At 42.8% G+C, this 21652-nt stretch overlaps 1 protein-coding gene across 3 annotated transcripts in view; it reads left to right on the plus strand.

Moving 5' to 3' along the window:
* Nucleotides 1–181: 181 nt before the first annotated feature.
* Mlh3 (mutL homolog 3) overlaps nt 182–21652 on the plus strand; it is a 35223-nt gene continuing 13752 nt past the window's right edge. The window contains exons 1-7 of one of the 3 annotated variants that reach the window (XM_028771905.1): nt 182–235; nt 1436–4758; nt 7949–8044; nt 9113–9201; nt 9952–10056; nt 12417–12489; nt 21198–21269. In XM_028771905.1, coding sequence (XP_028627738.1) covers nt 1500–4758; nt 7949–8044; nt 9113–9201; nt 9952–10056; nt 12417–12489; nt 21198–21269 — 3694 coding nt within the window. In that variant the 5' untranslated portion in view covers nt 182–235; nt 1436–1499. The remainder of the gene's footprint in view (nt 236–1435; nt 4759–7948; nt 8045–9112; nt 9202–9951; nt 10057–12416; nt 12490–21197; nt 21270–21652) is intronic. The other 2 variants (XM_028771908.1, XM_028771906.1) reach the window with 2 other exon arrangements.

Below are 21652 nucleotides of genomic sequence, written 5' to 3' on the forward strand. Positions count from 1 at the left end.
GGGGAACAAAGTAAAATTTACTAGAAACAGCCTCTCACCGCATCCTGGAAGAGTAAGGCGGGAGAACTAATTGGCACCAGCCAGGTGAAGGGATGCGCTGCGTGGCCACCTTGGCGCCTGCGCACTGGGACGTCCTGCAGCTGCTGTCTCGCGGCGCTTCGAGAGCGCATGCTCCGGAGCGCGCGTCCGGCGTTGGAGGTGGTTGGTCGGTGAGAGTTGATGGAGGAGATTCGAGGTGAAGGGGGAAAGCACGTGATGAAATATGGTCCCGAGAGCTTGTCTAACAAGACAGGAGCAGTGGTGACTGCCGCGGGCCTGTCTGGCGGGGCCCCGGCTCCCCCGGAGCGGCGGGACGGGTGGACTGCGCAGGCGCGGCCCGGCCTGCACCCTAGAACTGCTCACTGCACAGTCACCCCGTTTGCCAGCGGCTGCTAAATGCGTTGTCTTAGAGAGCAGTAGTAAACCAGCCCTGTCACCGGCAACACTGTTGTCGCTTAAGAATGAGACCTTTAGCGACCTAGAGTCTTAGGGTTTGTATAAGAAAAGACTGGAATCAGGTTCCGACCACCCCATACCATTACTTACTATTGCCAAGCTATGTTCTGGGGATATAAGAGACCGAGAGTATCAATAGAAAAGAATATCAGTAATAAGGGCCTTTCAACAAGCTATCAAGCAACACGGGAGCAGGACTTAAAGGAGTTTTACTTTTTCCCATCCCCCTCACCTCTTCCTGAGAAAGTAATCGTGATGATAGTAAGGACTTACTGTGTCTCCTTTTTTTTTTTTTTTTCCTTTTCGAGACAGGGTTTCTCTGTGTAGCCCTGGCTGTCCTGGAACTCACTCTGTAGACCAGGTTGGCCTCGAACTCAGAAATCTGCCTGCCTCTGCCTCCCAAGTGCTGGGATTAAAGGCAGTCGCCACCACTGCCTGGCTTCCTTGATAGGTTTGACTTTGACTTTGTCCCATGGTTTTACCTTCCTACTTACAGTGTCTTGGAACATCAAAAGTTTGTCTAAAAGCTGTGGTTATGGTGTAAAGTATAAACGTTATGAAACTAGTTTGGACTTTTTTCATAAATAATTTCTAGCTAATGTTTCTTAGCTGAGTTTAATTTAGGCATCTGTTTTTAGTGAAGTGCTTAGAAATTTGAATAGTGTCTTTACGGGTCAGCATCCAGTGTAATTATAATTTCACTTTAGGGCATTCATTTTAGGAACAGTGAAAATTATGAAATTATGAATGCTTCTTTGGAATTGAAGTCCATTATTGAGTTTTGTGTGCTGTCTAGAAACCAGAAGTATACTTCTGTTTCATGTTTCAGTTTAATACTTTATTTACCTCAAGCTGTAGTTCTTCATACTGGTCGAGAGAAGCGGGTCATGTGATATAACTGAGGTTTGATAGAGTCTGTGTTGTGTTTTGTTTTCCATAGGTGGTTATTTCCAGTCAGGGAAGGAAGCCAGTGTCTACCATTCACTCCACGTTATCTCCCTGCCATGATCAGGTGTCTGTCAGATGAAGTACAAGCCAAACTGCGTTCCGGTTTAGCCATAAGCTCCCTAGGCCAGTGTGTCGAGGAACTTACCCTTAACAGTATTGATGCTGAAGCAACATGCGTGGCTCTCAGAGTGAACATGGAAACCTTCCAAGTTCAAGTGATAGACAATGGAGTTGGGATGGCGGGGGACGACGTCGAGAAGGTGGGAAACCGGTATTTTACTAGCAAATGCAACTCGGTACGGGACTTGGAGAACCCAGCATTGTACGGTTTCCGAGGAGAGGCCCTGGCGAGCATCGCCGACATGGCCAGTGCTGTGGAAATTTCATCCAAGAAAAGCACAACATTGAAAACCTTTGTGAAAATGTTTCAGAACGGAAAAGCCCTCACCACCCGTGAGGCTGATTTGACCAGACCAAGTGTGGGGACTACAGTAACGGTCTATAACCTGTTTTACCAGTTTCCTGTTCGGAGGAAAAGCATGGATCCTAGGCTGGAATTTGAGAAAGTTAGGCAGAGGGTAGAAGCCGTCTCACTCATGCACCCCTCTGTTTCTTTCTCTCTGAGGAATGATGCTTCTGGTTCCATGGTTCTTCAGCTCCCTAAAACCAAAGACATATGTTCTCGATTTTGTCAAATTTATGGATTGGGCAAGTCCCAAAAGTTAAGAGAAATACATTTTAAATATAAGGAATTTGAGTTTAGTGGCTACATCAGCTCTGAAGGACACTACAATAAGAATATGCAGTTCTTGTTTGTGAACAGAAGACTAGTTTTAAGAACAAAGTTGCATAAACTTATTGACTTTTTATTAAGAAAAGAAAGTATTATATGCAGGCCAAAGAATGGCTCTGCCAGTAGGCAAATGAATTCAAGTCCTCGACACCGGTCTGCCTCAGAACTCCACGGGATATACGTAATCAACGTGCAGTGCCCATTCTGTGAGTATGATGTCTGCATAGAGCCAGCCAAAACTCTGATTGAGTTTCAGAACTGGGATACCGTGTTGATTTGTATTCAGGAAGGAGTAAAAAAGTTTTTAAAGCAAGAAAAATTATTTGTAGAATTATCAGGTGAAGATATTAAGGAATTTAATGAAGATAATGATTTTAGTTTGTTTGGTACAACTCTTCAGACACATGCGTCTGCTCATGAGAAGTGTGACCAGAGCAGTTTCCAGGAAGCTTGTAATAATATTTTGGATTCCTATGAAATGTTTAATTTGCAGTCAAAAGCTGTGAAAAGAATAGCTACTCTAGAAAATAAAACCACACAAAATTCTGGCGATTCAGAAGCTATCAGAAAAAAGACAATGGACTCGTTGTACACTTATGAATCGGATGGCCTGGTCCATAGTAAAACGGTAGAGTCTGCATTACACAACAGCAGCAGTGCTTGCTTAGAATCAAGGGTGTTAGAAGAAGAGGTAGCCAAAATATCACACTCTGGAGAAAATGAGAAATGGAAAAAATCTTTGTTGGAAAATAGGACTTCAGAAAGGCCACATGAAACCAGTCCAAAACTGTTTTCAAGCCGCATTCAAACACATCATCTCCTTGAGGAGAGTGAGGCAGATCTGGAGATGCAGACAATAAGTAGTAGCGTTAATGTCATGGCTGCCAACATTCCCCAAAATAGTGAAATTCAGAGTCAAGTGGAGAAACTTAAAGCTGCTCCTGAAGTGAGGCGGCAACCTCTGCCTTTTGAGACAACACTATTAAGAGTACAGGGTACTCAGAGGAAGAAGGAAGGAAGGAAAAAGGAGCCCAGTAGTCGTGGAAGAATAAATGTTTTTAGTTACGGACAAGTTAAGTTAGGCTCCACTGGCTTTATAACGCATGTGGTACAAAGTGAGCACGCTGAATCAACTGAAACAGAACAGTCATTTAAAAATTATGCTCGCCCGGGTCCTGTAAGTGCCCAAGAAACATTTGGAAATAGAACACACCATGCAGCTGAGACTCCAGACAGCAGCGATTTAACAAGCACTTTAAGTAAAGAATCCACTCAACCACCCAACAAAAGATTTTGCAGAACAAATACAGGTTATGGGACAGAGAACAAACCTGGAGCAACAGACGACAACTTGGCTCTTTTTCAGGAAAGCTGTAAAGAATCACACACAGATTGCTTTTTTCGTGATACATTCTCCTTTCCATGGTGTAGATATGTTTCCGGTGGTTGTGAGAAAATAGATAAAATGGGTTCCTTCAAACACGAAGTCCGTAGGAAGCTAAGCTTGCGTTCACAAGTAGGGTCTTTAGAGAAATTTAAGAGGCAGTATGGGAAGGTTAGCAGTTCCCTACATATAGAAGAGGATAATAACACTGAAGTCAGGACCCAGCTTGATCCTCACAACGAACCTGATATTCTTCTGAAAGACAAGAGCCACTCAGCTATGTCCGACGGTTGTGAGGTCACTGCTGTGGAGCACAGAGATACTTGTCAACCATTAAGTCCCATCCTGCACCCAGAGAACACTTCATTTTCCAAAGAAGATTGCTTAGAACAGATGCCTCATTTGAGAGAAAGTCCTATTACTCTGGCAGAATTATCTCACTGTAACAGAAAACCTGATGTTGAGAAGTCCACTGAATCACTGGCTTCTAAATTATCCAGACTAAAGGATTCTGAAAAAGAGATGCAAACCATGGAGATAACAGGTCATATTAGTGACCTTCCAGATTCAGATCCTAGTTGGGAAGATAGTAGCCAGTGCAGTAGGTTAGACTTAGATTTTTGTGAGTTATTAAAAAACAAACTTGAAAAAATAGAGAGTGATGTGCTTCCAATGCCAGATTCTGCCACAGAGGATGATTCCATCAATAAAAACAGTGTACTATGTCCTAACACTATTACAGATGACACAGAGAAACCAGAAACTTCTTCGTTGTTGCCCTGTAATGATTCTAAAACCTGCAAAGATTCAGATGTTCTTATCAGAGCTCCAGAGCAACATACCGGAAACCCTGACTCTGCCAGTAAAGTGACAGTGAGTCAGGTAGAAGATAGCACTGGCAGCCAAGGTGGAGCCTGTTCCCAGAGTGATGGATCTAAGGCAAGATCTTGTTCTGAAAATGAAGAATCCGATATGCGCAGCATGGATTGGCAGCAGCATTTTGATGTAACTCTGGGAAGAATGGTTTACATCAACAGAATGACAGGACTCAGCACATTCGTTGCTCCTACCGACGACACTCATACTGCTTGTACGAAAGATCTGACAACTGTGGCTGTGGATGTCCTGCTTGGGAATGGTAAGTATGCAGTATTCATTGGTGTAGAATGTTTCTGAAAAAGAATAGTGCCAAAGAGCAATATAATTATTGTTCATAGAGATGACCTCAGCAGATAGCATTGGAAGGCTGTGTTTTATTGTTTGGTTTAGGGGGGTGGTTGTTTTGGGGATGAGGAATAATGAGATAGATTCTGGCTATGTAGTCCAGGCTGGCCTCAAACTCTCTTTGTAGCCAAGTTGGTCTTGAACTCATGATAGCTCCTGCTTTTAGATCCTATAGAATTAAAGGTGTGTATCACAACACTCAGCTTCTGAAGGCAGATTTTTAAAACCTCTACTGTGTGCCGGGCGGTGGTGGCTCATGCCTTTAATCCCAGCACATGGGAGGCAGAGGCAGGTGGATATCTGAGTTCAAGGCCAGCCTCGTCTACATAGTGAGTTCCAGGACAGCCAGGACTACACAGAGAAACCCTGTCTGGGAAAAACCTAAAAACAAACAAACAAACAAACAAACAAAACCCACCACCTCTACTGTGTTTAGGTTTATGGAGATTCTCTAGGTTTAACACTATTCAAATACAAGAATTTAGTAAAGACTGATGAAAGATGTAAATGTATTTACATGTGTCTAAGATGTTTGTGTATGTAAGAAAGAGTGGGAAACTTCATTTTAATGAATGAGCATAGTACACTGTTAATGGCTAAAAGACCCACAGTTTTTATCTACTCTGTTTTGCCTTTCTTCCCAAATATACTTGTAGAAATTGTCTTTAGAGACATGACTGCTTCCATTTGTGGCTACCAGCCTAAGGTTGGACAAACCTTTCCTTATTACTTTCCAATAAGATCTGTAGGTCAGCACAGTGTGATTTTATGAGCTTCCCCTAGAATGTAGGATTTGGCCAACATTTTGCAAAATGTAGGCTAGATAGGTGCCTTCATGACTATATTTTTCAAATGTACTTTCCTATAATTCATGTATCAATCCACTGGCTATGTTTCTGATATAAGAAGCTGATAATAATGTGGCTCTCAGGTCATACCACATGGCAACATCAGAGCCTGGGTGAGGACTTTGGGGTCTCAGGTTTCCAGCAACGTTAAAAGTGACATTGTTTTGGCAATGTGTTAGAGCCAGATGTTGGGAGACTGTAAAGCCGATTCCCATCTGGCTATAATCTCGGCTTTCACCAGTAGGATAAACATTAAATATGCATCCCTGTTAAAAGTCTCAAATGCTGTAAAAGAATGTAAATTGTATGAATATAATTGCAAATTATAGTGTCTTCTTAGGATAAATATTTCTAGTTGGAGGCTCTGATTTACTTGAGGTTAAATAAATCCTTTAGTGTTCAATGTTTTTTCCTTATGGGAAAAGAATCACTATTGTAACTTTTAGAAAATTTAATAGGAGGAGAAAACCCCTTTACATTCAGTATTGTTCTTGAGACTATCCAGTTGCTCTTAAGGCTTCTTTATGTGCTTTCCAGTCTAGGTCATGGGTACTGGTTTGTATGTGCTGAGCGTTTATCAGAGAGGTGCATCTAAGGCAGCGGCACCTCATCCTCCTGAAATGTAACTGCTTCTGATACAGGGCCAACAAAGAACTGGATTACATTCAACTCTGGGGTGGTTGTTGCCAAAACAAAGGGGGGATCTTAGCTGCCACATTCAACATAAACATCTGCCCCTGTAAAGTAGATTTAGAGGTTGAAACCTCTTCAGTCCATTTAACCGTCTGGATTACCGTGTCTTGTGAACTTTTGAGAATCCTGTTAAATCAAGTTCCAAATGAAAAATAATTTTGGTATCAAAACAAATTCACTGAAAAGGTGGTGTCTCACACCCTCCATTCACATGGAAATGTGGGACGTCAGGACATGGTGGACCCACACGTGAAAATGTAAACATGCAATCAATTAGGGACTCGTTAAAGCTTATTAATCTTTAACATTTGGGAGGTGGAGGCAGGAGGATCAGGAATTGAAGGTCATCCTCAGGTACATCTCAAGCCCAGCTGAGCTCCACGAAACCCAAATTCTACCATATAAAGGTAAATCTAGAGTAATGTCATACATATCCTTTAAAAATGTCTTCTTTTTCCAGAGCAGGGCCTTCTACGTATCATACACTTTACCACTGAGCTACAGTCCCAGATCAGTGTCCTTTATTATGACTTACACAGTGCTATCTTAGCCAATGTCTTGCTTTAATTTTGTCCAATAGGCTTGCCTTTTCAAGTAATAGTTCTGTTATATGTCCACTCCTTCTTTTTTTTTTTTAATTTGTATTTTATGTGTTTGAGTATTTTTGGTTGCATGTATGTCTGTACACCATGTTCGTGCCTCATGTCTGTGGAGGACAGAAGAAGGCATCAAATCCTATGGAACTAGAGTTACAGATGGTGTGAGCCACTGTAAGGGAGCTGGGAATTGAACCAAGATCCTCCGGGAGTGTAGCCTGTGCTCTTAACACTGAGCCACCTCTCCTGGCCCCATGTTCCCCCTTTTCAAGACTGTCTCTTTGTTTCTAAGACTCAAATCTGCTCTTCCTTCAGAAAGATGGTTAGAACTAGACAGTTACCGCTCAGGCTGCGGTGTCTGCACCTCTCACCCACTTGTTCATTTTTTTTGCAGATTCATTTAGCATTTGTTGTTTGTTACACTGAGGGAGGTAGTGTCTGACTTCTCAGCCTTTCAGTCTATTAGAGATAGCTGTGTAACACAGTGAATTCATACTTACAGTAAGGCATAGGTTGTGGCTAAGGGACGTATAAGTTGGGAATTTGTTACGGCTGCAGCAGTTGTGGGATTCATTAAGTACTGCTGTGTGTCTTACAAGGCTTTCCTGAGTAACTATAACTTGGAGGCTATTTAGCAGCCTCCCCTCCCACTTTATCTGCTAGATTCCAGTAGCTGCACCATTTACCCAAAATATGACCATGAAAAACGACTCAAGGCATTGCCTAATGTGCCTCCCACCACCACAACTGCCTCCCTTTGGCTCTTGAGAATCACATTCATGAATAAAGAAACAAGGCATTAATGTAAGTTAGCAGATAGTTTCATTGAAACTTCTGATTTTCTGTGTAGTGTTTAGTAGTCTGCCTTATGTCTTTGTTTAGTTTGTAGAGAAAGGGATTTTTACATAATCTTTCATAGTTTACTTGTATGTTGAGTTCAAACTTACAGGTTTTCTTTTTTGCTCAGGGGTTCAGTACAGGTGTCATCCTTTTAGAAGCGACCTTGTTCTTCCTTTCCTCCCAAGATCTCAGGAAGAGAGGACCACGCTGAGACCCAACAGAGGTGAGTGATTACAGGGGCTGTGGAGACGCTTAGTGCACCCCGTCCACTCAGTGCAGAAGACAAAGCAGTGTTGCATTCTGAAGCCTGATCCACACCAGCTGTGCCTTAGGAGCCAGGAATTCCCCACGGCTCTGTTTAACAGCAGAGCTAAGTAATTCAGCACATGCATTTAGATCAGGAATTGCTTTTCCAGACTGGAGGTTCTTGCAGGGTGATTATGCGTAGGCTATGGTGTCTGTGACTGGGGAAATGTTTTTTATTTCTAAAGATTAAATTTCTTCATATTTCAGTAGTTTGATCTTTGTAAAATCCTTTGAAAAAAAGCTAAAGAAATCTATTATTTTGTTTTTGTTTCTTAAATAGATTAAGTATATTTTTTACCAAAGGCAACAAGAAAATTTGACCTATAATTTTTTCTGGACACATACTTGGAAATATTTTTTCTTTTTCTTTCTTTTTTTTTTTGTTTTTAAAAAAGCTTACTTAGTTTTGTTTTGTGTGAATGGGTGTTTTGCATGCATGTCTATGTACCACATGCATGCAAAGCCCTTGGCCAGAGGAAGGCAGATTCTCTGGAATTGGAGTTACAGATGGTTGTGAGCCACCATGTGGATGCTAGGAACCAGACCTGGGTCCTCTGCAAGAACAGCAGGCCCTCATAACCTGTGAGCCATCTCTCCTGGCCCTTGAACATTGTTATAGACAATTTGGAGAAAAACTATGCCAGAAGATACAGTCTAGTTTTAATAGTAGCATCAAGTTTGGGTGTGGTAGCACACACACCTTTAATCCCAGCACTCAAGGGGCAGAGGCAGTTGAGTCTTTGTAGGTTTGAGGTCAGCCTGGTCTACATAGCAAGTTCTAGGTCAGTCAGAGCTACATAGTAAGACCCTGTCTCCAAAACCAAAGAAGTGACATCTGAACAAATACAGGGATACAGGACATGGCTCTGGCATTTGTGAAGTGTAGGGGTACTGTGTCTAATCTTTGGTCTTGAGACTGTAGCTCAGTAGACCAGGACATTCACTCTCTGTGGGCCTTGATGGCAGCTGTCCCCCTTTGCCCTAGATGCTGTGGAAGCTGCTGCTACTGTCAGTGAACCCCTTCAGTCTTTGTTTTCAGAATGGAACAATCCAGTGTTTGCCCGATACCCAGAGGTAGGTCTGCAGTACTTTTCCTTGCCTATTTTTAAATTTAAACTTCATTTACGCTGGGTAGCATGCCTGAGTATATGAATCTATAATTATGAATGGAAAGCAGGGAGATTTCCAGGTGACTTACTTGGGTATTAGTGTTTGATGTAGAGAGAAGTCAGCATTTTGGAAAGGTCAGAAATTTTTGGCCTAAACATGTATATTCAGTGTAAAGAGCGAATGTTTGTCCTGTCTTACAGAGGGGTAATAAGTGTTGCCATTCAACACAATATCATTTCATCTGCAGGGACAGGTCTGGGTGTCCTGGCGGTCTTCTTTCTTTGCTGTGTTGTCACAGCATGTACCCAGTGTGGTAATGAGCGTGGGTAACAGCAAGCATTTGACTACTGATTCCTCACTTAAGATGCCTTGAAGGACTTAATCATGGAGTGTAGACAAACTGTTCTGAAATAATGCTGGATTTTGTCAGTGTTCATAAAGAATTTGTTAGAAAACTTATTTTTAGAGCCTCTTGGATCTAAAACATTCCTACATTGGTCCTGTCTTGTAGGATATATGAAAATGTTTGTTTGGTTTTAATTTTTGCAGTGCTAGAAATTGATACTAGGTCTTGCATGTTCTAGGCAGTGCTGTACCACTGACCAATGCATTCTAAGCTCCCCATAAATGAGGGTTCTAATGGACTTTGAAATCATTGGTAAAACAGTTGCACAGAATTAAAACTTAAGTTTTGTCTTTACTGGGTCTTTCCAGGTTGCTGTTGATGTCAGCCGTGGCCAGGCCGAGAGCTTAGCAGTTAAAATTCACAATGTCCTGTATCCCTATCGCTTCACCAAAGAGATGATGCATTCACTGCAGGTAAAAGCAACACTGGAAGCCATGAAGTGCTTGACACGGACTAATAACTCTGTGAAATTGAATTTTTTTGTTTTTGTTGTTTTACAAGACAGGGTTTCTCTGTGTAGCTTTGGGTGTCCTGGAACTGATTCTGTAGACCAGGCTGGCCTCGAACTCAGAGTTTGCCTCCTGAGTGCTGGGACTAAAGCACATCCAGCTAATTGACTTTTTTTAAAAGACAAACTGTGTTAGTCAAGGCATGTTGTATTAGTCAGGCCTCTCTAGAGGAACAGAACTGATAGAATGAATGAATACACACATGCATACATACATACATGCGAACATACGTACATGCATGCGTGCGTGTGTGTGTGTGGTTGAGAGAGAGAGAGGAAACATATGCACATATGTACATATTGTGTATATACATAGAATGGCTTTCAAGCTGTGGTCCAGCTAGTCTGACAATGGCTGTCTATCAGTGAAGCATTCTAGAATACAGTAGTTGTTTGGCTCACAAAGCTGGATGTCTCAGCTGGTCTTCAGTTTACAACATAAGCCTGAGGAAGTTGGTCTAATGCCAGCGAAGAAATGGACTTGCCAGCTGGAGTGAGGGCAAGCAAACGTCCTCTTTCTGTGTCCTTTATACAGGCTGCCTATATAAAGGTGTACCCAGATTAAAGGTGGATCTTCTCTCTCAAAAGATCTGGATTAGCCGGGCGGTGGTGGCGCACGCCTTTAATCCCAGCACTTGGGAGGCAGAGGCAGGCGGATTTCTGAGTTCGAGAGTTCGAGGCTAGCCTGGTCTACAGAGTGAGTTCCAGGACAGCCAGGACTACACAGAGAAACCCTGTCTAGAAAAACAACAACAACAACAACAAAAGATCTGGATTAGAAGTGGGTCCCAAATGATTTATTTAAGATAGGTGTACCAGCCTCTTGGGTTTTGGTGAATTCCAAATGTAGTCAGTTTTACAATCAAGACTAGGCATCCGGCATGGATTTCTTTGCTTATAATCTGACTGGAACCATAAATCATCATCATTATTGTTATTATTAATTTTATTTTTAAATATATTTTTTATGTTTTAAGCCAGGGTTTCTTTGTGTAGCTCTGGCTGTCCTGGAACTTGCTCTGTAGACCAGGCTGGCCTCTAATGCTACCATTTCCCAGCTGGAACCTTGAATTTTTATCTTCAGGGAAAAAAAATCCAGATTAATTTTAATAGCCAAGAAAAATTCTTTTAATAATGTAAGCAGATTTTCAGGAAATGAATTATAGTTCAGGTTGATAGTATCAAGAACTGTTAACATTTCTGCAGGGAATTATATTTCAATTTTATATTTTATAACAATATGAAAAATAACAAAAAATTATTTATAAATCAACATTGTAGTTAACTATGCAAAAATACTCACTTTTAAGTGACCCTCTCTCTGTGAGGCTGCAAAGGCTAAGAAAGCCATAGACTGTGAAGTTCATTAACAAAGGGACCCGTGACTCTTGTCCTCTTCTGCTCCATTCTCTGTCTCTGCTCTGACTGTCCCAGTCTCCTTGCCCTCAGAGTTGGAAACAAACTCGGATGGTATGCAACACTGAGCAAATGCCTACCCAAGTATTGACTTGGGGTTGCAGCAGGGGCCCAGTTATCCAAAAAGAGTCCTTTGGGGAGCATGAGCCTGGGCAGAGAGGAGCCCCCACAGGGTAGAACTGTCAGTGCCGTTTACCACAGCTGTTAGACTGACGATTCCAGAATGGCTTTCCTTGCTTTTCACAGTTGAGAATTTGTATTTTAGGCTGTGCATGATGGCACACACTTTATTCCCAGCTTGCGAGGCAGAGACAGAAGGATCTCTGTGAGATGGAGGCCAGTTTGGTCTACACAGAGAGTTCCAAGCCAGGCAGGGCTACACACTGAGACACTGTCTTTAATAGTCCTATTTATTGGCAGTCTTTGGTCATACGTGTTAGAGAGTCTCTGCTGAACTACCACTGAAGTGCACCGTGGCACTGGGAGTGCCTGTCCTCCCTGTCCTCCACCTGCTCTGCTTGCCCTTCCTTTATCCTTCCTAAGAACTTCCTCACAGTCAGTTTTAAAACAAGTCTTTGTTGTGTTGTGCTTATTGGGAGCAAGGCCACGAATGTGGAGGTCAAAGAGCAACTTGCAAGATACAGTTCCCTCCACCCTGTGACTCCCAGAGGTGAAACTCAGTAATCAGGTTGAGACAAGCGCCGTCACCTGTGGAGCCCTCTAGCTGGCTCTGTTCTGGGTCTTGGCTGTGGGTGGTAGCACATTGTAAATATTGTCTTACCTCTTTATGCAGGTAAGCGTTTGCTAATTTTTGGTTAGTGTCACATGACTTATCTCCGTGAATGGCAGGTTCTCCAGCAAGTGGATAACAAGTTTATTGCCTGCTTAATGAGCACGAGGACGGACGAGAATGGCCGAGCAGGTGAGCATGGGGTTCTGCTTCACTAAGGAGCCGTCTGGTGCTCTGATAACTGCCTTTTAGAGTATTTGTGGGTTGCAGCAGCCTGATGGGATAGAAACAGATAAAGGGAAACCGACCTACAGTGAGAGTCTGAAGCACATTTAAAGTACATGCATGAGCTGTGAGTACATTGACCCACGTGTAAATCAGATGCACATTGAGCTTTTAGTCTTTTGAGATGTAGCCCCAGGATTGTCTCACACGCATGGTGGTCCTAATGCCTCAGCCTGAATGCTGGGATAGCGAAGACCTATACCACACCACACCCGGCTCATTAAACTAGTAATAGCTTACTCTTAGTAGTAAACCTACTACCAATAGTAATTGCCTAGAAAGTGAAAACTAAAGGTGGGCAAAGGGAGAATTTTATTTCCTACTCCTTTAAAATATCTTACATTGTAGACTTTTTAATGCGTGTGTGTGTGTGTGAGAGTGTGTGTGTGTGTGTGTGTGTGTGTGTGTGTGTGTGAGAGAGAGAGAGAGGGGGGGGTGGGGTGGGGTAGAGGCCAGAGGTAACTTAAAGTGCCTTCCTACATTACTTTCCACCCAACTTTTTGAGAAGTTTCTTGCAATCCTGAGGCCTACTGTTCTGCTAGACTGCTGCCCAGAAGTAATGCCCCTGCCTCGGCTGCCTGTCCCAGCCTTCCTCGTTGCCGTAGATGCAGGGATGGGCCACCACATTCAGGTTTGTTTTTATGTGGATACTAGGGATCCAAACGCACGTCTTCATGCTTGCACAGCTAGTGGTCTCCCACCGAGCTCCCAGCCCCCACCCCTGCAATGACTCTCATGTCTGTATACACAGGCACTCACTTATCCACCCCTGTAATGACTCTCATGTCTGTATACACAGGCACTCACTTATCCACCCCTGTAATGACTCTCATGTCTGTATACACAGGCGCTCACTTATCCACCCCTGTAATGACTCTCATATCTGTATACACAGGCGCTCACTTATCCACCCCTGCAATGACTCTCATGTCTGTATACACAGGCACTCACTTATCCACCCCTGTAATGACTCTCATGTCTGTATACACAGGCACTCACTTATCCACCCCTGTAATGACTCTCATATCTGTATACACAGGCACTCACTTATCCACCCCTGCAATGACTCTCATGTCTGTATACACAGGCACTCACTTATCCACCCCTGTAATGACTCTCATGTCTGTATACACAGGCGCTCACCTGTACATATGGAGACTGAAGAATAATCGTAGGTGTCAGGTTCAGGGATACCAGCCAGCTCCTTTGAGACAAGGTGTCTAATTTGCCTGGAAGTCACCAGTTAGGCAAGACTGGCTGGCCAGTGAGCCCCAGGCATCTTCTCGTCTCTACCTCTCCAGCTTTGAGGTTTCAGACATGTCCCACCAGCCCAGGCATTTTTACATGGATTCCACGGCTCTCACTCAAGTCCTTGTGCTTGCAGTGCTTTACCCCTTGACCTATCCCCTCAGCAACTTGTACAGTGTTTTTATCTATAGTAATAAGTTTATATAAATTTATATAATGTTTTGCTAGGTTTATCAAGAGTGTTTACACAGAATCAGGAGTCTGGAGAGTTGGCTTGGCTGTGGAGAGCACTGGCTTCTCTAACAGAGGACCTGGGATAGATTCCCAGCATCTATCTAGTGGCTTACAGCTGTTTGTAACTGAAGTCCTAGTGGAGCTGGCACTCTCGGCCTTCTTGAGCACCAGGCATGCATGTGGTGCACAGATATATAGTCAGGCTCAACATGCATACACATAAAGTTAAAAACAATTAAAATCAGTTCATGACTTGCTTTAATGAGACAAAAGTTCCTAGATAAACCATTCAACAAATATTATTTGATGCCCATTGTTTGCTAATGACTTCACCAGGCTTTAGGGATGCAACAATAAGAAAAAATAGATACATCAGAGGAACAGATAATCGCACAAACACATGAACATTTAACAGTAGCTCTCTCTCTCGCTCTCTCTCTCTCTCTCTTTTTTTTTTTTTCGAGACAGGGTTTTTCTGTGTAGTCCTGGCTGTCCTGGAACTCACTATGTAGACCAGGCTGGCCTTGAACTCAGAAATCTGCCTGCCTCTGCCTCTGCCTCCCAAGTGCTGGGATTAAGGGCATGCGCCACCACTGCCTGCCTTTAACAGTAGCTCTTAATGGAGAAGTACAAGGTGGCAAGAACTGATGTTGGGGATTTTGATTTTTGTCAGGGAGGGCAGCAGACCTTGGTAGAGTGACCCTGAAGTACAAGCATGTCAAGTAAATAAGGAACTAGTAATTCCCTCTGTCAGGTGGAAGCAGGGCAGAAAGCCTGGAGTTAAAGCTGGGAAGGAAGTAGCAGCCAGATAGGAAATGCCAGCTCCCAGTGCTGCCGTGGTCCAACACTAGCTGGAAACAACTTGTTGTATCATGTTGTGTTTTGGGGCTGTTCTAGTTGCAGTATGGAGAATGGACTGAGTTTGTGTGGAGTTCAGGACTCCACAGAGACAGTTAAGGAGCTATCCCAGCGTCTAAGACTAATGGTTCCCTAGGATCAGGGTAGAGGAGAAGTGAAAGCATTAGACTGAGTGTGTGCATGCGTCGCGTGTGGACAGAAAATCCAGCACTCACAAGACCAAGGCAGGAGATGCAAGGCTAGATAGTATATAGCCTGGGCTACCATGTGTGACCTCATCTCAAAACAAAACAAAGAAACAAATGTGGATGCATTGAGAGAGCATGAGATAAAGTCAACAGAGTTGTTGACGGATTGTATGGGAGAGGAATATCAAAGATAACGCCCAGTTTTCTGACCTCTGTGACCAAGTGGACGATATTTTTAGACCAGATTAGAGTTGGAGCAGGCTGGGAGGATAAAAATCACAAGTTAATCTAAATTCTCTTTGAAATGTTGAAGAGGAGACAGCAGGAATGTGTTTGGCTGGTGGAGGTATAGACTTGAGTGTTCTGACCAGGTGATGTAAATTTGAGTTGTCTGCATAAAGTTGGCTATTGTGACACTTATCACCTAGAAATATAGAGAGTGAGAAACAGCCCTCGTAGACGCTGGAATAATTCTAACATGTAACAACAGCTGACTAGAAAGGCACCGGCAGAAGGGGAGGAGAAGGAATGGCTAGAGAATGAGAGAATGAAGGCTGTTGCACTACATCTAGGACCTCACACCAGCTGCCGCTGTATGGGCACTGTTCAGTTTTGTGCCTTGGCACAGAGAGCTGTCTGACAGAAGCGATGGGGCAGAAGCCATCGCTGCTAGGAGGAAGTCTGAGCCCTGGAAGGGAGTGGCCAGCAGAGAGAGAGGAGCTGTCCTTTTCTTGAGAATTTTGAGTGCAATTACAGTTGTCTGCCTGTTCTGTGGTCTTACTCCCCACAGTTTCAGTTACCCACAGTCAACCACGGTCAGAATATTAAGTGGAAAATTCCAGAAATAAGCAACTTATAAGTTTTAGGTTTCACCCAACTCTGAGTAGTATGATGAAATGTTCTGTCATCTCACTCTGGTCCACCCAAACTGCAGATCACGCCTCTGTCCAGTGTGTACCTGCTGTGTGTCCTAGCTGTCTGGTATTCAGCCCCTGCAAATATTACCAGATTAACTGTACAGTATCAAGTCCTTGTGTCCAAGGAAATGTTATTGTATGTAACAATGGCATAGAGTATGATAGAAATGATGTCAGCAGTTTTATTCCAGCATAATGTTGTAAGTGTACTTATTAGTATTTATTTTTACAGTGCTGGGCGTGCTATACAAGTACTTACTGCTGTGCTACACTCTTGGCCCTGCTCTGTTCTATTATTATTGTTAATTTGTTGCTGTACTTAACTTATAAGTTAATCTTTAGCATAGATTTATAGATCTAGACAAAAACAGAGTCTGTTCAGGGTTTGGTACAGAAGTTGGTTCTTTCCCACTACCGTTTGGGTCCTGGGATTGACTCAGGTCTTCAGGCTTGGCAACAACTGTCTGACCTGCTGAGCCTTCTCTCCAGCTCTGAAGTTTGGATTCCCTGAATGTCTATTAGTTTTGAGATATCAAAATCTCAGCGAGTGGCACCCAGGATGAGTGTAAGCACAGGAACTACGTCTTCAAAGAAACAAAAAAGACCACTAGTTAAACTTCTCTTCAAAGTTTATATTTATTGTTGGATTTGTTACCAAAGAGAGAGTATTCTTCAGATTCTTTTGGAGGGGCATATTTTGAGACAAGGTTTCTCTGTGTGGTGCTGGCAGTCCTGGAACTTGCTCTGTGCACCATACTGGCTTCCATACTCACAGGGATCTTACTGCCTCTGCCCTCCAAGTGCTGGGATTAAAGATGTGTGCCACCACTGCCTAACAAGGTTCTTTTCGGAAGCAAAACCAGGATGCAAGAATTCTCTTTTTTAAAAAAAAAGAAAAAAGAAAAAAAAAGAATTCTCTTGAGGCTAAGGATGTAGCTCTGTTGGTAGCATGCTTCCTGGATGAAACCCTGGATTCAGTCTCTAGTACTGCATGAGACTGAGCATGGTGATGCGCTCCTGTAAGTCCAGAAGGGGGAAGGCAGTGGTAGCATCCTCCTCAGCTAAATAGCAAGTTCAAGGCCAGCCTGGGCTACATGAGACCCTGTCAGAAACAAAGGTAAATGCATTCCTCTGAACTAAATATGAGTGCTTTTATTTCTAGTCATAAATATACAACCTATTCCTAAATTGACTTATTTTAATTTTTATATTTGCTTGTTTTATTTTTATTTTTGAGACAGGTTCTTACCGTGTTTACCATGTAGCTCTGGGTGGCCTGGAACTCTCCATGTAGACCAGGTTGGCTTTGAACTCACAAGATCATGTGCCTCCTGAGTGCCAGGGTTAAAGACATGTATCACCACTCCCAGTTGATATTGACCTATTTTAATTAGACACGTACATTATTGCTCTAAATTACAGTGAAATAACTAATGCATATTTCTGCCTATGTTGAGATACGTTTATTCAGTTTTCCATCTAGAGAATAAATTTATTATATAATAGTTATCTAGTACCCATTATTTAAAAATTTATTTTATGTGCTAAGAATATAACATGAAAACATCTCATAGAACTTCTGTCCTGTTGTGATGTGAAAAACATGGCATCTATGTGAATAAATTGTTTTCTGTATTCTGCTTCATTCAAGAAATGAAAAGCTCGTAACATTGTATAGACAATGGAAAGATAAGCTGTTCTTCTGTTAAGTACAGGTCTGATTTTATAGTGTTTCTGAGTTTGGTAATTTGTGTTGATATTGAGACCACTCCCTTGAAGGGTGTGGCTTATTCCATTGTGTTACCCAGTGTTCATCAGAAATATCGGCTGCTCTTCCTAGCCTCATAGTTAACATGGGAGCATTCCTGTGTTTTACCTGTTGTAAGAAGTCGTCTGTGGGGCCTGGGGAGCCTTAGTAGAGTGTTTGCCTCACAAGCAGGAGAACCCGAGTTCAAGGCCCAAAACCCACATCAAAAAATGTTAAGATACTGTGTTAGAGTATGGATAGGGAAATAAGAAAACAGAACTCCCTAATCCACACCCTTTCCTATTCTTCAGTTTCAAATGCATCCTAAATATATGTCACAAAAAGATTAAAACATATTTAAAGTCAGGCGGTGGTGGCACATGCCTTTAATCCCAGCCCTCAGAGGGAGGCAGAGACAGGCAGATCTCTGTGAGTTCGAAGCCAACCTGGTCTACAAAGCAAGTTTCATGACAGGGCCGCACGGTAAAACCCTGTCTCAAAAGAATCCAAAAACAAAAAGCTCATAGCAGGACAAATGAAAACTAAGTATATGCTGGCACAGGCTTTTAATCCCAGCACTCTGGAGGCAGAGGCAAGCTGATCTATGTTAGTTCAAGGTCAGCCTGGTCTATAAAGTGAGTTCCAAGACAGGCAGAACTACACAGAGAAACCCTATGTCAAAAAAACAAAACAAAACATGACATATATTTGTGTAGATGCCGTCATGAAATACATTCTTCTGTTTGCTAACCTCAAAATGATTAGTATATTAATAAGAGAATTTTTTTTAAAAAAGATGAGTGTGCTAGTGTTCACTTATAATCCCAGAGGCAGAGAGGCGGAGATGTGGAGAGGCGGAGAGGCAGGTGTCCCTGGGGCTGACCAGCCAGTGAGCCTAATGGACTTGGACTTCAAGCTAGTGAGAAACCCTTTCCAAGGAAGATGGGGCGTCCTATGGAACAGCACCTGAGATTGACCTCTGGCTTGTAAACACACACACGCACACGCACACACACCAGAAAGTGTGGGGTGAGAGGTGTTGTTCAATTGATAGAAAGCTTACCTATTAGGCAACTACAACTTGCTATGCAGTTGAAGGCAAGGTCATTATCAGCTGTGTAAGTCTGCAGCCAGCCTGAGATACCGTGGATCTCGTCTGTTTCCTCCTTCTTTAAATCTCGGGCTTTGAGCTGTGAGTTTGATGGTCTCTCCCCTGGTTTCATTTCTGTGGCTGATAAAACACACTGACAAAAAGCAGCCTAGGGAAGAGTTTCCTGTAGCCCACAACCCCAGTTACATTCTATCACTGGAAAGAAGTCAGGCAGGGATTGGAAGAAGCTGCTCATATCCCACCCACAGTCTGCAGAAGGGAGCTGAGTGCAGGCGTGCCGTCTGCTCAGCTGGCTTTATCTGCTAGTCCAGTTGAGGCCACAGATCCAGGGCATGGTGACCCTTACTTCCACGTAGCTGAACAAAGACAGACCTCTACATTGCGCCCATTGAGACTTTTCTCAGTTGACAATTAAAACTGTCAGTGTCATAGAAAAATGCTTCATCTTTTAATAGAAATAGGAAAAGGACACTTTCTATTTTGATCAGATTGAAGAGAAGAACATTTATTTATTTATTTGTTTTTTCGAGACAGGGTTTCTCTGTGTAGCCCTGGCTGTCCTGGCTGGAACTCACTCTGTAGACCAGGCTGGCCTCAAACTCAGAGATCCACCTGCCTCTGCCTCCCAAGTGCTGGGATTAAAGGCATGTGCCACCACCACCCGGCTAGAACTTTTATTTCACTATGATTAATAACAATAAACTTCAATCTTTTAGCCAAAAATAATACAAATGCAGTTTATAAAAGGTAATATTGTCACGGAGAATTGTTCTGTGTGAGATTCCGCTGTAGGTTTGGCTTCCAAACCCTTTGCCCCCTTGCTTGTACTTGAAAGTCTGAAGCCCTGCTCTTAAAAGTGAGGCCTGTAATGGGTGGAGACATGGGTCAGTGGCTAGCAGTGCACACTGAAGAATTCTGTCGCCCACACCCACATCCAGTGGCTCACAGCTACCTGCAGCTCTGCCTTACATGCGGCTTCTGTGGGGTCCCGCTCCCATGTGCAAGTCATGTGCACAGCCACCCACAAACAGACACACAACTCTCCATACTTACAAATATTTTTAATTAAATATTTTACTTAAATTTTATGTGTATGAATTTGTTTCTGCATATGTGCATGTGTGTCATGTGTGTACAGTTCATGTTGATACCAGAGGAAGGCTTCAGATTTGCTGGAACAGGGGTTACAGACAGTTGTGTGCTCCCGTGTAGGTTTTGGAAGTCAAACCCACATCTTCTGGAAGAACAACAAGTGTCCTTGACTTCTGAAGTATCCCTAGCTCCTAAAAGTGGGACCAGTAGACAGGATCATGTGGGTGAGTTAGAATTGCAGAAGCCCGCTTGTGCCCACTGTTAACTTCTGCCCTGCATTTGAGTATGTTCCCAGGTGACAGGCTCACCCAGGAAGGCTACAGCTACAGCTGCAGTCTGGGAGTAGACACACTGAGGGTCTGTTTTTCTGAAGCCAGGGAAATAATGATTTTTACATCCTTACATGGTTAGGAAAAAATAAAAAGACATCTTGACACAGCCACAGTCTATGCAGTTACTTCAGTGTCCATAAATAAAGTTTTATTGGAACACAGCTATAGTGGCACAGATTGTCTGCAGCTGCTTTGGCTCAAAACAAATAGTTGAGTAGTCATGACAGCATTCATGTAGCCCAAAAAGCATAAAATATTTACTTTCCCCTGTTTGTAGAAAAAATGTCCTGCCCTCTGATCTAAAGTTACAAGTACAGTCTTCTTGAGTTTCAGAGTAGTTTGCAAATCAAAATCCTCTGGTTATAATGTTTGTAGTGCATTATCTAATGATTCTTTATTGTAAAGTTGACTTAATAAACCCAAGTCTGTATGAATATTTAAAAATTTAACCTTTTCTAAATGAAATCTAGGTAAGTTACAGAGCTTTTCACCAGGGACAAATTTGGTAATTTATTGATAGTTTCAGGGGTTTTGTTTTCTTTTGTTTTTAAATATAGAGTACAATTGAGTTGGCTATGAAAGCACACACCTTTAATCCCAACATGTGGGGGGGGCAAAGGCTGTGAGTTCAAGGCCAGCCTGGTGTATAGACAAGTTCCAGGCCTGTTAAAGCTATATAGTGAGACCCTGTCTCAAAAATAACAAAGCACAATTATATATCATATGTATATATATGTGTATATACATGTATATATATGTATACATACATATATACATATATATATATATGTCATTAAATGGATGGAGTCATCAGTCGTCATCACCCTCTACATTATGATTCTTTTAATCTTGATATGGAGACGTCAGTAATCCTGGATGATTTTGTAGGTGGAAACCTGTTAGTCCTGGTGGACCAGCACGCTGCCCATGAGCGCATTCGATTGGAGCAGCTTATTGCTGGTAAGCATCTGTCTGCAGCCAGAGGAGGCTTAAGACTCCAGTGCAGTTGACATATCTACAGAGTTTTTCTCACCATGACTGTGAGGAAGGATGAATTATGTGCTTGAAAAGTTAAGCTAAGATCACCTAGTCTGAAGACCGCAGGACTTTGCTTTGCTATTGCAAACATTTGGATCTGATCGATTTGGTCAAGAGGTGCATTTCCTATATATTTATTCTCCACCCAGACCTACAGAAGGACTGAGCTCATTTACAGTATACATACATGTATAACGTGCTGTCCCTGCTGTGTGCTCTCCCTGCTGTGTGCTCTCCCATGGCTGTGTGTTCTCCCTGCTGTGTGCTCTCCCTGCTGTGTGCTCTCCCATGTCTGTGTGCTCTCC

This window comes from Grammomys surdaster, unplaced genomic scaffold (assembly GCF_004785775.1).
Source record: "Grammomys surdaster isolate TR1022 unplaced genomic scaffold, NIH_TR_1.0 210, whole genome shotgun sequence".
Lineage (NCBI taxonomy): Eukaryota > Metazoa > Chordata > Mammalia > Rodentia > Muridae > Grammomys > Grammomys surdaster.